This window comes from Eptesicus fuscus, chromosome 5, assembly GCF_027574615.1.
Source record: "Eptesicus fuscus isolate TK198812 chromosome 5, DD_ASM_mEF_20220401, whole genome shotgun sequence".
Taxonomy (NCBI): Eukaryota; Metazoa; Chordata; class Mammalia; order Chiroptera; family Vespertilionidae; genus Eptesicus; species Eptesicus fuscus.
In genome coordinates, this window is record NC_072477.1 from 21,150,079 (window position 1) to 21,165,233 (window position 15,155).

General features: G+C 43.2%; 1 protein-coding gene across 2 annotated transcripts in view; it reads right to left on the reverse strand.

Annotated features, from left to right (window-relative positions):
• IFT43 (intraflagellar transport 43) overlaps positions 1–15,155 on the reverse strand; it is an 89,649-nt gene that overhangs the window by 36,149 nt on the left and 38,345 nt on the right. The window contains exon 4 of one of the 2 annotated variants that reach the window (XM_008138808.3): positions 8,630–8,697. In XM_008138808.3, coding sequence (XP_008137030.2) covers positions 8,630–8,697 — 68 coding nt within the window. Of the gene's footprint in view, positions 1–7,275; positions 7,446–8,629; positions 8,698–15,155 lie in introns of those variants that run through there. The other variant, XM_054715888.1, reaches the window with a different exon arrangement.

Sequence of the window (15,155 nt, forward strand, 5' to 3'; positions counted from 1 at the left end):
AAATTAAGGAGAAAACAAAATCTGATCCCATTTATGTAAAAAATGTGTGTGTGTGTGTATGTGTGTGTGTGTGTGTGTGTGTGTGTGTACATATATATAGTGTAAAAACCTAAAGTGTACATCTATTGTTGGTGAGATACCAACAAACTATTACCTTTTAAAGAGATGACTAAGCTTGGAGAAGATGGTAGTTTCAGACAAATTTAGCTTTGTGTCTTGTTTAAATTTTATATCATTAAAGTGTTCTTGGTTTGCTTGTACAACTAAAAAAGACTTTATTTAAAAATATGCTTCCACTGATTTCTCCACAATGGAGGAATTCAAGCAGAATGTGACAGGAGACTGGATGAAACTGGCTCTACGCTTCCAGTTTCAAGGCTTCTGCACTGTGTGATAATAGACAAGGGAATATTCCATAGGACGCTGTGCTTTTTGGCTGTTGTTACTTTAAGGAATACTTCTGTGCGCCTGTCATTTCTTTCCTGACCCTCAGAGACTCTCCTCCTTTACAATCCTACCCCTGGCTCCAGGAAATGACCAGCTCTAGTCACAGGAGAATGTGCACTTCTGCAAAACTAGAAACTATAAAGGGCCAAAAGTCAAAGCCTTCCCAGGCATGCTAAGAGCCCACTCTAGAATCACTCCTGGTTTTCAATTTCAAGTTAACTTGTTAACTTGGTAAGAAAAGCTGAAGGCCTGAAAGGAAGCTGGGAGCAGGCTCTGGGGGAGGGGAGGATCAGGGCCCCAGCTTTGCAGTCTCTGGCAGGGCTCCCACAGGCCTCCCTAAAGGCAAATGGGAAGCAGTACTACTGGCTTGAGCCTGAGAAACACAGCGGTTGTACGTTGTGGGCCTTGGCTGTCCTCTCCTGGTGCACATAAGCGTCCCAAGTCACTGCATGTGCTCCTCCCTCCTCCCTGGGCATCAGGCACTCACCTCCGCTCCAGAGAGGGAACCGGACAGAGCCACCTGTCAGGAAGACTGCTCCCCTTTTCAGAGTGGGAAGTGAAGTATCCAAATGCTGCTACTCCACATGGGGCTTACAGAACAGACTGCTATCACCTTCAATTGGGAGGCACTTGACAGAATTGCAAGATTCCAATTATTTCATATTTAGTCATTTGCATAAGTAAATTGGTTTTGTGACACTAGACAAGCCACCTAGGGCCCTACACTGCAATGAATAGAACACAGAACATCTCTGCTTGCTCTGAACCAAAAATCACTGTTAAGACAAGTGGAAGTGCATGAAAATGCCCCCACCAAATCCTCAATGAGAAAAAGGTGGGTACATTCTGTCCTCTAGCTTATGGGATCTATATGTACCATATCTAAAGTCTTTATGATACTTTCCAGAGGGTCATGCTATGGCAATTACATGAATAAACACTGGACGTCTGCTTTCTCAGTCTGGGAAAAGATCACAACTATTGTCTGCTCATGATTACTTTAACTGAGATAGGAACTTGGGAGCATTATGCAGCCCTTAAAAATGAGGCAGTTATACGCTAGACTGAAATTCAGAAAGGGTGACTTTCAGTCTGTATGTCACGGCTGTGCATCTGCAGGGCTGAACAGGAAAGGACAGCTCAGCTAAGTCCCACCATTACCCAGCCCTTCTCTTCATTCCTCCCCACCTGGCAGCTACCAACACAACACAAGTTTCTGAAGACAGGAAAGGCCTAGGACAGAATGAGCTTGACATATCCCACTCTTTCCCCTACTTCAGTGAGGATACGTATTTTTCACCAGTTATTTCAACATAAACAGTCTAGGTGTTATTTATTTCATTTTCGGATCCTACTGAAGGTATATAATTTATAGCAATAAACAATGCAATCAAATTCCAATTTTCTTTAAAAAAAACAACCATGTGAATTCTCTAAGTTCATTAAATTTAAAAACTTATCTAGATCTTCCTCCACCATTTTTTAAAATTTGTTTGTTTTTGTTAATCCTCACCCGAGGATATTTTCCCATTGATTTTTAGGGAGAGTGGAAGAGAGAGGGAAAGACAGAGAAACATTGATGTGAAAGAAACACATCGATAGGTTGCCTCCTGCACGAGCCCTGATCAGGGCCCAGGCTGAGGAGGAGCCTGCAACCAAGGTACATGCTTTTGACCAGAATCAAACCCAAGACCCTTTGGTCTGCAGGCCAATGTTCTATCCACTGAGCCAAACCAGCCAGGGTTTCCTCCACCATTTTTCTGTCCAGGCAATGAACATGACCTGAGAGCAAAGCAAGTAGACTACCTTAGGGGAGTCTACTAGTACACAAAGCAAACAAGTGCAAGGGGACATCGAAAAGGTATGTTGCTGCTCGGCTCCAAAGCACCTTTCCTGAATATGCTGTGTCTCAGACACCATGTGGAGGAAAAGCATACATGCAGGCAGAAGCAATGATAATAAAACTGAGACAGAGGTCAAGCAGGGAGCTCTCATAGGCATCTCCAACCCTACAGACAGGGACATGGGCCTGAGCCCTGGGCAGAGCTATTTCAAATGGTGCACAATTATCTACCTAACACTTTTCCCTTCCCAACCGTCTCACATGCAACCACCTCACTTGGTTTCACCCAATACTGGACACTCATCTCTGATGCATGAGTGACCTCGCTGAGAACCAAATAACTTCACCCAGGATGTCCAAAACCCCTGGTTATGCCATACCATTTCTGAGCTCTTTGTGGCTGAGGGCAGCATGTGGAAAATAAATTCTCAATACCTCTAAATAAAATTGTGTTTACTGATGAAAATCTGAAGGTAAAGGATTAAGTTCTTCTACTTCACTGGGATTCAGGGATACCTGGTCCCTTTTTAATACTGAAGCTCCCCTAACGTATCCGTGGCCTCATAAACGTTATCATTTTGTGTTTCACACCCATATGTACACCTTCTTAAGATTAAATAACAATATACCCTTATATGTAAATTACCCAGAACTTCCCCATTTGTTCAAGACTTGGAGCACCAAAAAATGACACCTGAATGGAAAACTGGGGTGGGCCAATGAGACTGCTCATAGTTACAGTGACAAGCCTGGGGCCTTGGCAGATGTAGGCCTGGAGCAGTAGGTCCAAGGGCAGACCACCCACATCTTGGCACACCTGCACCTACAAAGGGGAGGTTCCAGCTAAACTACTCTCTGTGACACCTTCCTAAGAAACTGACTTCTATGGCGATGGACAGCCTGTAACAGAGCTGAGTTAAGGGGACAAAACATGCATTTGCATCTGTGCTTACAATTCTAAGAGCCCAGCAGCTCTGTGAGTTTTTGCCTTTCATACTTTTGAAGCTTAATAAGAATTAACTTCTCGCTGCTAACAAGAAGGTAAAGAGACTCTGGTATGGCAGTGACACAGAGGGAGAGGACAGGAGCCCTTTAGTATCCTTGGAACATCAAGACCATGAAAAAAAAAAAAGAAAAAGCAAGAGGGAGAGGAGGAGGAGGGAAGGAGCAACCTCAGGACTAGCACACGGCTGTTCTACCGCCATCTTGATGTCCTTGAGGCGTGCAGATGGTGTGGAAGTAGCTGGCACCAGAACAGCCCACGAGAAGGAACGAGCGGCCAATGGAGATTTATGTGAGGAGAGTGAGATGGACAAGGTAAAATTGTCAGGAGGAGTTGTTAGAAAGTAAAATATATTGTGACAATTCCACTCCTGCCGTTCATCAATAAACTGACAGATCATTTAGTGTCAATTAGGAGTGATAGATGGACAAGTCCCCATGATCCTGGGCCAAAATTAATGGCTGGGAGGGAGAGGGTGATTGAAAATGACGGCTGACATTGAGAGCAAAGTCCTGAAAGTCCCTGAGGGGCCATTACTTGCCTCATTCCCTTGCAGATCAATGCAGGGACAAACCCAAAAACAGACACTTTGAGACAAAACTTAATCAGACTACCTTTCCTTCCTCTCTTTACCAAGTCTGGTTGCCTCTCTTTTAGCTCCATTCCCCATGGCCAAGTCAGTGCCCCACTTCAGGCAACTTCAGAGCCAACAAAAGCCTGGCTCCAAGATGGAATCTTTGACACAGAAATAACTTTGGTGACAGGAGAAGGGACAGGTTGTGATCCCAGGTCCCAGGCAGTTCTTGAATACAGCCTGTTCCTGTGGTTCAGGGGTGAGCATTTGAGTTCCAACAACACCCAACATCTCTAGTCCATGCTCTGTTCTCTGTCTTGGGTGGTGTTATGCAAATAAATCAAAGGTATCAGCAGTAAAAAAGAAGAAAATCCTAACTTTTTTCGAGAGCATAGATGGACCTGGAGAGTATTATGCTAAGTGAAATAAGCCAGTCAGGGAAAGACAAATACCATATGATTTCACTCATATGTGGAATCTAATGAACAAAATAAACAAACAAACAAAATAGAAACAAACTCATAGATACAGAGAATAGATTGACAGCTGTCAGAAGGAAGGGATTTGGGGGGCCTGGGTGAAAAAGGTGAAGGAATTAAAAAAAAAACACACACCTCATAGCCAAGACAACATTATAATGATTACCAGAAGGAAAGAGGGGTAGGGGAGGTAGGAGAAGGTAAATGGGGGGGGCGGTAATTGGTAATGGAAGGAGACTTGACTTGGGGTGGTGAACACACAATATACAGATGATATATTATAGAATTGTACACCTGAAACCTATATAATTTTATTAACCAATGTCACCACAATAAATTTAAATGAATCAATCCATCAAACAAACAAACAAAGGTATCCGAGAAACTCACATCCTATGGCTGTGAGGGCCTCAGTCAGATCTGTAAAGAGCCCTTCTAGTTCCTACTGTAGCTTCACTTTCCTCCTACTTCCCTCGTAAAAGGATACCTACCTTACAGAATGGAACCCACCTAACAAGAGTTTGTGTAATGCACATATAAAGTGTGGAATGAATATTTGTGCTCCCCCTAATCGCTAATGTGATGGTGTTTGGGTGAGATGAGGTCATGAGGGTGGAGATCCCATGATGGAACTAGTACTCTTTTTAAAATATATATATATATATATATATATATATATATATATATATATATATGATTAATTTTTTACAGAGAGAAAGGGAGAGGGATAGTTAGAAACACTGATGAGAGAGAAACATCGATCAGCTGCCTCCTGCACACTCCCTGCTGGGTATGTGCCTGCAACCAAGGTACATGCCCTTGACCAGAATCGAACCTGGGACCCTTGAGTTCACAGGCCAATGCTCTATCCACTGAGCCAAACCGGTTAGGGCAGAACTAGTACTCTTATAAAATGAGGAAGACACACAAGATCTCTCTCCTTGTGTGTGCACACACCAAAGAAGGCTATGTGAGGACACAGCCAGGGAGAGGGCCCTCTTCGAGTACCTGACCATGCTAGCACCCTGATCTCGGACTTCCAGCCTTCAGAACTGTGAGAAATAAATGTTGTTTAACTGCCCAGTTTATGGCATTCTACCATAGGAGCCCAAACTATCATCCCAAACTATCACCTGTGAAGCACGGGTGCCTCACACAGTGCCATTATCATCATCCCACAGGAATTTAAGGTAAGCGCACTACTTTTCAGTGTGAATCCTCTGCTCTAATCAGACTGACAATGAGGTCACTGCCCTGCAATACTAATGCCTGTACCAATTCTGAACCAAAGGCCCTCCTCATGATCCTCTTTGGCCATCAGACTCACCCAGCTTGACATCGTTCACCTCTGCACGGACTCCCTGACCACTGTGATTACTTTCCTTTGAGGCCACATCACCAGTGTCAGCCATTCCCTTCATTTCTCACTTACCACATGCTCCTTCTGCCTTCCTCATTTTTGTGAATGAAAATGCCTGGTCTCCCTAACTGGAATCCAAGCTCTAGCAGGGCAGGAAGCACATTTACAATCTGGACTCCCTGGAGTGCCCTGCAAAGAGCAGGAGCTCATGTTTCCCAGCCTTCACGGAGCAGATTCTCAATGGAGCCCAACCATCGTCTCTCTTACCCCAAGTCGGCTCCCTTTCCTTTTTCTCTCTCTAATCTGTTCTACTTGCCTCCAGATGCCAGCTCTCTTTTGCTCCAACAAGTTCAACAGTCAAGTTGCCTTCCTACTTTGAAAAAGAAAAAAAAGGCCAATCCAAAGGGAAATTCCCTAGTCCTCTCCAGCTTTCTTGATAACTAACCCAGCCTTTCCAAATTTTCTCCTGTCTTAGATGAAAAATTCCCCCACCTCCTCCAGTCCAAGGTTAATTAGTCTCTCTTGGAAGGTCTTAACCTTTTTTCTCCTTTAGGATCCTACTCCTTCAAATCCGCCCTATTTCATCTGACTCACTCTTTCCCCAGATATTACACACACAATTCACAACACAGACTTCCCCTTTCAAATACTGTTTTTCCTTTGTTTCTCAGAGCAGTAGTCTACACTTCCTCTTCCCTCATTGTAATCTGCCTTCTGCCCCAAAGCAAATCACGGTAACCACTTTCTCAAATGCCCCTAGTAGCCCAAACAGCCAAATTCAAGGTTCCATCCTTGTCTTCTTCTATTTGTGTGTAAGTTGATGCAATTTGCACTTCCTTTTTGCACTCTCTTCTAGACTCCCAAACTGTGGAAACTATCTACAGGACCACCACCAGCCCCAAATCAGGTCTCTCCTCCTGCATTCTCTATCAGATGACACCACTATGTATCCCAGGGGTGGGGATCATCTGGCCCTTGGGCTGTATAAGGCCCACAAAATCATTTGGTCTAGCCCTGCCAAGACATTAGGGTGAGTTAATTAAATGTTTAACCATATATAGCAGGCTAATCATAAGCTGATAATTTTGTATGGACTGCGAATGATGTTATAAAAATCCAAATGGCCCTTGGCAGAAAAAAGGCTCCCCGTCCCTGAAACCAGTCCTCAAAGACAGGCACCTCGCAGTGACCTTCAACTCCTCCCTCTGCCCTACACTCAACCAATGACACTTCTATTAACTCCACCTCTAAAATGTCTCCAAATCTCCTCACCTGTCCATTCTCACACCACTGACGTAGTGCAGGCTTTCATCATCCTGCATACAGAGTGTGACCTTCCCAATAGGTCTGCCAGCCTTCTGGAGCCCTACTTCCCACTGAAAGCCAAGTGATCAATCAGAAATACTGATCTGATCATTCATTTGCTCAATAAATAGTCACTGAGTGCTTATTATGGACTGGCACTGTTTGAAGTATTGAAATAAGACGTCTCTGAGTATATCTTTCTATACCATTTTATACAATAAAAAGTACCAAGTGCTTTTTTCTTGCCAAAAAGCATTAACTTACACTTGACGGTTTTGTTCAGTGGATAGAGCATTAGCCTGCAGACTGAAGGGTCCTGGGTCCAATTCCAGCCAAGGGCATATGCCGGGGTTGCAGGCTCCATCCCCAGTAGGGGGCATTCAGGAGGCAGCCGATCAATGATTCTCTCTCATCACTGATGTTTCTATCTCTCTCTCCCTCTCCCTTCCTCTCTGAAATCAATAAAAATATAGAGAGGGAAAAAAGCATTAACTTGAATCTTATCATGAGGAATCAACCAGAGAAATGTGAATGTGAAACATTCTACAAGAAAGCTGGCCTGAATTCTTTTTTTAAAAAGTCAATGTTTTGGGTAGAGGTGGCGGGGTAGGGAGGAGGGAGGCTGGAATTATTTTAGATCAAGAGAGAATTACCAAACACAATGTGTGACCCCCTGATTGGATCCTGGAGCTACAAGACCTTTTTGGGACAACTGGAAAAGTTTAAACTAGATATTAAATCATTACGAAATTTCTTAGTGTGATAATGACACTGATATTTGGAGGATGTCCTTCATCTTTAGAGATGCATGCTGTAGTCTCTAGAGGCAAAATGTCATGATGACTGCACTGCTACTTGTTTTCAAAATGATTCAGAGGGCAAAAGTGAGAGCGAGAGAGAGAGAGTTTAGAGGTGGGAAGAGGAAGGCGTAAAGAATTGGGGAAAAAATTTTTGATAGTGCTATTTTGAAGGCAATAACTGATAAAGAAAATTCTGACCAAGACTAATGTATATTCTTTGAGAAAAAAAAAAAATCTCTTCCTGAGTATATCTTGTTAAAATGGATAACTGGCCAGCCCACTGGTGTAATAAACACTTTTTTGGTTTCCCTTTCATCTAAAACTTACTGCAAAGAACTAAAGACCAAAATGATTTGTAATCTAGCAGTTACTAACAGGCAACTCCATTCTGTTTAGAAAATTACACTAAGAACAACACTGAATGCTACAATATGGGTGAACTTCTGCGAAGTGAAAGAAGCCAGTCACAAAAGACCACATAATATATGATTTCATTTATATGACATGTCCAGAACAGGCAAATCATAGAGACAGAAAGCAGATTAGTGGTTGCCTAGGGCTAGGGAGGTTGGGGGGACATGAGAAGTGACTGCTAATGTGTATGAGTTTCTTTGGGGGGTAATAAAAATGTAGTGATGACGGTACAACTCTGTGACTACACCAAGAATGACTGAATTGTACATGTGAAATGGGTGGATTATAAGATACATGAATGCATCTCAATAAAGCTGTTATAAAAACAGAAAAGAACAACATAGGAGCAAAATGCCCAAACCCACCCTGTGCACCCTCACCTCCCACAAGCTGCTGGCACTCACTTGGAAGCCTTCATGGAATCATCGGCCCAGCCTCCTTGTCGGCGGCGGGGTGGTTTGGGAGGGGGATCCTACAAGGAAAGAGAAGCCAGAATAACACAGTCACTCAACCTGTGCATTCAAGCAAGCAATGGCTGAGGGTAAAGTCACCTAACCCAATACTCAAACTATCAAAACCTTTCAAATAAAAATACAGTAACCTTTCAATTCACTACAAAGATCTGGGTGCTTTCATACCCTTCTGGTGGGTATAAATTGGCAAGATCTGGAGGATAATCTGGCAATGTCTACTGAAAGCCTTAAAAATAAATGCTCATGCTGTTTGAGCTACCAATTCTAATCTAAGGAATTTATCCCAAGGAAATAATCAGAGAGAAACACAATGTCATTTTTGAACAGTGAATACATAATTGGAAACAAATGAAATAGACAGCAATAGGAATTAAGTAAATCACAAAATACACATGTGAAAATACTGTGCAATAATAAAAAACTATGTTAAAAAAGGATACTTAATGATATTAGAAGGTTCATTATACAATAACTTTCAAAAACATGTAAAACAGTAGGCATATGCTTCTGATTTTGTGAAAAGACTATTAATACCTAACGTCAATTAGCTCTAAGTACATGGGTGAAAGGGGACTTCGGTGACTGAATTATGGCAAATTTTTATTTTGCTTCTTTGTACTATTGGGCATCTTCCAGATTTTTAAATAATCAACTTATACTACTTTTATAAAGTAATAAAATAAATATGTGAGGGAGGCTTATTCTCGTCTGGCATATCTCAACTAAAAATCCCAAAGGACCATCAAGAAATCCACTCAATCACTCAAGTGGGATAAAACAGCAAAGGACAGTTCCTATTTTGAATTACCCAGCATTTGCCTAGATATTTTTTTAATACCTTATTCCCCCCCACCCCCCAGAAGAACTTCACATAATCATAACTGTTGTTCTCAGTCCAAGGAGACACTTAGGTAAATGGACTAACACAGGGTTGGCAAACATTTTCTATGAAGGGGTAGGGGTAAATATTTTGATTTTGGGGGCCATCCAGGTTCTGTTGCAACTCTTCTACTCTGATACTGCAGTGCAATAAACAACCACAGGTAATAAGTAAGCAAGTAGGTGTAACTGTGTTCCAATAAAACTTTACAAAAATAAGCTGCGGGCCAAATTGGGCAGGAAGGATGTGGTCTCCTAACGCCTGGACTGAACTGTGTCACTACCCGTCCTTTAAATCTGTTGCTTAAGGGCTAACATAACTTTTTAAGAAAACACTCCCTCAACATGCCAGAATACCTTTCTACTAGCCTGACCCAACTGGAACCAATGGAATTCTCTGTCCCAGGAATCTGGAATTGAGGCTCAGAGGTTAGGCTGTTCAGACCGCGCTGAGACTGGAACTACAAGGACCAGCTGGAATCAGAATAACCCAAACTACACCAGCCAAAGTTGTGTATAAGCAGAGACCAAGAACCTTGTCTTGTTGAGCTCTTACCACTGGTAAGGCACTGTGTTGGGAGACTTAAATGTTAAGGAGAACTGAACTGAACCACAGCAAGGTGTTTTTACACCAATTTGCCTTTAAACCATCTATGTGCCTTTGCAAATTACACCTATATTTCCTTACCCAAGATTAGAACCATTTTGTGATAATGTGAATTCTTGAGTCTAAAGGTCTCTAACTTGTAGCCACATGTTTTGTTTGGCCACACAGTGGTTTGTTTTAAAATTTAAAAAGTTGGGGCGGAGGTAAGGACCCTTTTAAATCTGGCCTTAGCTGTCACTTTGACTAATGATGGATATCATATAGTTAATAAAATTTCCTAAAATTAAAAAACCAAAATGATTGCTTTGTCCTCTTTAACACAAACCCAAGGAAGCCATGGCTATTGGGAGGATGAGTGAAATCCTTCCCACCTAGAGGTAACAACACAAAGACACATTTTCTCTTATTCTCTCCATTGCAAAATGGTACCAGAAGCTAAATGAGGACAGCAGCTTCAAAATGTGGGCGAAAGGGGGCGCTACAATAAATCTAACAGAAAGTAACCTCACCTGGTGAACTGATTACAAATTCCTACCTGGGCAGGTCATGAAGTGCCAGAAGTAATCCTCTTTTCTGACCACTCGAAGGCTAACCACCCTCTTTTTAACTATCCTGTAACTTGCCTTCTCCCACCTTCATGTAATCTTCCTTACATTCCCTCCTTAATTCTAAATGTATAAAAGAAACTGCATAACTGTTATTCTCTGGAGCATCTGAGATCTTGCTTCCTGGCAATTGTCATCAGTTTGCCTCAAATCAATTCTTATAAAAATTCTCTACAGGTCTGGACATTCTTACATTGACAAAAACAAAAAGATCGCCACATAACAATCACTCCTCCACATCCAATACAATTCGACAACTAGTTCCAAAATCAAAGGTTTTGTGTTTGGTTTTCTTAACACTAATGACCAGACTTCATGATTTGGGATATGTGGCAAAACTGTACGCTACTTTTCACTGAGATCACCTGAGAGAGGAAGAGTTACAGAGAAATTCTCTGCACAATATGAGGCAGGATTATAGCTGTCCTCCTTGCTCCCCAGTGGGAGTCTTGGCCAACCTCAGGAGAGAGTGCGAGGCAAATGGGAGATGGGAGGGAAGACGGAACTTACTGTCCACAAGTTAGGCCTTGGGCATTTAGTGGGAGAAGTCTCTTTCCTGATGGGGAATCCTCATGTTCATGACTGAGTACCCTGAGTCCATGAATAAAAATTTCTTTTGTAAATACTCTCAACCCTGAGTCTTGTTATGACCACATACAGATACACTGTTTGGATGAGACAGACTTAACTAACCGTTGTTACCAAGTTATAAAGGCTCTTCCCCAGAGTTCAACTGTGTTCTCTTGCTGGGGAGCTGGGCCTGTCCTATGCGCACCAGGTGCGTTAGAAAAAGTAGGATTTCGTGCCTGTCCTCAAATATTGCCCCAGTTCAGTGAGAATGAAGTGAGGCAGAATTCAGATTTCATACGGCATCGAGGCTGTTTGAAATCTATGTAATTGGACATCACTTAATCTGAAACTTAAGAGGCCACAATGGAGGCTGGAGGTAGGTATCGGGGATGGAGGTACCGAGTGCCCTTTCATGGAGGAGAGGCTGCATTCAGGGTCCAGAGGTGAAACTGAGGAGGAGTCCTCAGCCATGGGGCAGACCCACTGAATTCTGCAGTTTTCTTGTCACTTTTGTTGTTTTTATTGGGCCACTTTCTCCTGGGGCATCACTAAGACTGTGTGCTCTGGCAACATGAACAAACCTGTATACGTAACTGAAGGCTAAACACACTTGTACAAACTTGAGAAGAGCTAAGGACAAGGAAAGGTCCAAGTAGCTGTATAGGAAAAGTGGGGCTCGCCCCAGGTTGGAGAGATACGCAGAGATGGTAAGAAAGCATTCCAGAAGCAACTAGATACAAGGTGCAAGATAGCAAATAACACTCGGGCTGTAGCAAATGCTGTACACTGATCATCATATTGGAGGGGTCCCTGGGAAAACTCTTGGGGGGGGGGGCGGGTATGATGAGCTCCTCAGCATCCATTACTTTACAATGAGGCTGATGTAACTCAAGCACAAGGTAAGAGTTTGAACTTAGGTGCAAACGACCTATTTGAAATGTTGGTGGATGAGTGGCTGTTAGCAATGTAACTTAAAGGGCCTGAGTGGACAGTTCAGCCTTTGACTGCCTGGCTGCTTTCCCTCAGAGCCACGATGACACCTAAATACCTATTTAGTCGTGTTTCAAAGAGCCCACGCTCTCTCCCCAGGGTGATCTGAAACACAGGACATATGCCTACGCCAAGTCACTACTCCTAGGTCAAGCTGCTCCTTTTAGGACCAGCTGCCAGAACTGCTGTGCTTCCCCCTCCCCATGTGGTCATAGATCAGATGCTGGGGCACTTCAGAGAGGGGCGGGGCCTGGATGCCCTCCCCAGGGCACATGTCACAGCCCCAGCCCACCTGCAGCGGTGAGAAGTTGTAACCCTTTAGTTACAGATCCTTCCATTTGGTCCAGGGAGCCTTCCCTCCCCTGCCCATCAAGTCTGCATAGTCAAGAGAATACATGAATATGTGATTTATTTTTTCTCAAATCTTGTGTGTCTGAGTTCTCTGTGTTCTGAGTTCTCTGTGTAATGGCCTGGGAATTTAAAGGAAAGGGAATTTACTCTTGCTTCATCCTTGAACCTAGAAACTTAATCTTTAGGCAGGCTGAGATCATTGTGGCACTTTTCTCACGGAGCACACACCAGTTCCAGAATCCACCTTAGCCAAGCACTTGGGAAGAAATAGCCAGTCTGTTTGAGTTATGACTTGGGACGAAATCTGTTTGCTATCCCTGTGTTAGGAAGGAACAAAAAGAAAAGACTTGGATGGATGAGAGAGGGTAGAACTCAAATGATCTTAAAAAGCCAAAAGAGAAGGCCTGATCCTAAAATTCAAAAGTACTGGTGTATTCTTTAAATTGTTCTGCTTGTGAAATTCAGGGGCACAGCCCTAAGGCATCTGCTGAGAAAACAATTTCCAATTTTGGCAGATTTACTGCCAGGTAACATTACTCAAACTTGTTTTTAGAAAAGAGTCTTAAAATGTGTAACACCGGGAGGGACAGAAATAGGAATGGTGATGGTAGCCCTAAGGCAGTGCATCCTTCGTGTTCTCTCCTGAAAGCTGGAGTCACGTCTCGAGTGTGGGAAATGAGCACAGTCTGCCGGGTCTGCAGCCTGATGGACAGAAGGGGGCAGGACCCCGCATAGCTCCTGAGGAGAAGCAAAAATGTGCTCCCTCCAAAAATAAACAGGGGGCAGGAATAACTGTGAGTAAAGAGTGGGAAGCACATGACTGGTGGTTGCAGTCCTGAAATACCAGCTTTCTACAAAAAGGATCCTGTGACAGGCAGAGAGCGGGAAATTCAGGAAACGGCCTCTTTATATGGTCTCATCCGAATGGCCAGGATTCAACCAAGTGGAATTACCAAGTCAGAGGGAGCCTTTAGGGCCAGACTAGTTTCTGATCTTTATATGGTTCCCCCAGATTCTTAAGATGCCAAAATAGAAAAGATACTGCAGTGCCAAAAAAGGAGCCTTTTGAGTTTAGAAACTTCTCACATCCTCTCACAAATCCTAGATCTAGAAACCCCACAATATGAATCAGCCCCAAATCCAAACTATAACCTGTTTCAAAAAACTAGTGCAAACACATGAATTCCCAGCAGAAAAGACATTTGGTTAAGCAAGATCCACTGCAACTTCACACCTACCCACCTTCCAGCTTCAAGGAGCAAAACAGCTCTCATGTTCAAACCCTGATTACTGGCTAAAAACAAGTTTCCCTTCCTTTCTCCGGCAATCTGAAAGGAGACCCGGGTTCTTATATGCTTGATGAGAGAGGAAACTAACACTTACTAATACGTGCAGACACTGTAGGGTTGGCATTTAGTCCTCAAATCTGTGGGCCGTGCACCATTCCATCGCTGCCATTGCTTCTTCCTGCCTCAACCCTGGGTGTGACAACTAATTCATTAAAGACCCGAGTTTCCCCTCAGGGATTTAAGGTCATGGAAAGTAATGGACCATGAAACCCTATGAGTAAACATAAGAAACCCTATGAGTAAACATAGCTCTTTCAAGCTGAAATGAACTTATCAAAATAAAAAATCTATTTTAAGTATAAGAAAGGAAGCTGATCATCAATAGATGTTAAAACCATTAGATGAAAGACTGATTGATGAGGAACTGGACATTTTCTTGGTGCCAAAAAATCACCCCATATGCTGAGTGCCAGTTGCAAGGGAGAAAACGTTCCTTAACAACAGATCTCTCCCATCATCCTACCTCAGTGATCACACACAGCAGCATTAGCAGTGGGACCTGATGTGCTGCCGCCTGAAGCACATAGCAACACTCAGGAAAAATTCTGTCACAAATGTCCAACAGGAAACCTAATCAAGCCTTCCTGTCTGATTTCCAGCTTCCTGGAAATAAGTTCAATGAGATGAGGAAGAAGGAATCAGACAAATCCAGCAGGAGGGAAACTCCATGGACTCTACAGAACAACTGGCACAATCTCGTCATCCTGGCCAATTCTCTCAGTGGTTAGAGCGTCGGCCCATGGACCGAAGGTCACGTGTTCAATGTTCAATTCCCAGTCGAGGGCACAGATCTCGATTGCAGGTCGATCCCAGCCCTGAATGGGACATGTCCCAGAGGCAAACAATCGTGTTTCTCTCATGTCGATGTTTCTCTCTCTTTCTCTCATGCCTGGGTTGCGGGCTCGATGCTACCCCACCCCCACCCAGTAGGAGGCAGGCAGGAGGCACCCAATCAATGATTCCCTCTCATCACTGATGTTTCTATCCTACTATCCCTCTCCCTTACTCTCTGAAATCAATAAAAATGTTTTTTAAAATTTAAAAATCAATAAAAAAAAAATCAATACCATTAAAAAGGTGGGGGTGGAGTAGGGGACTATTCTAAA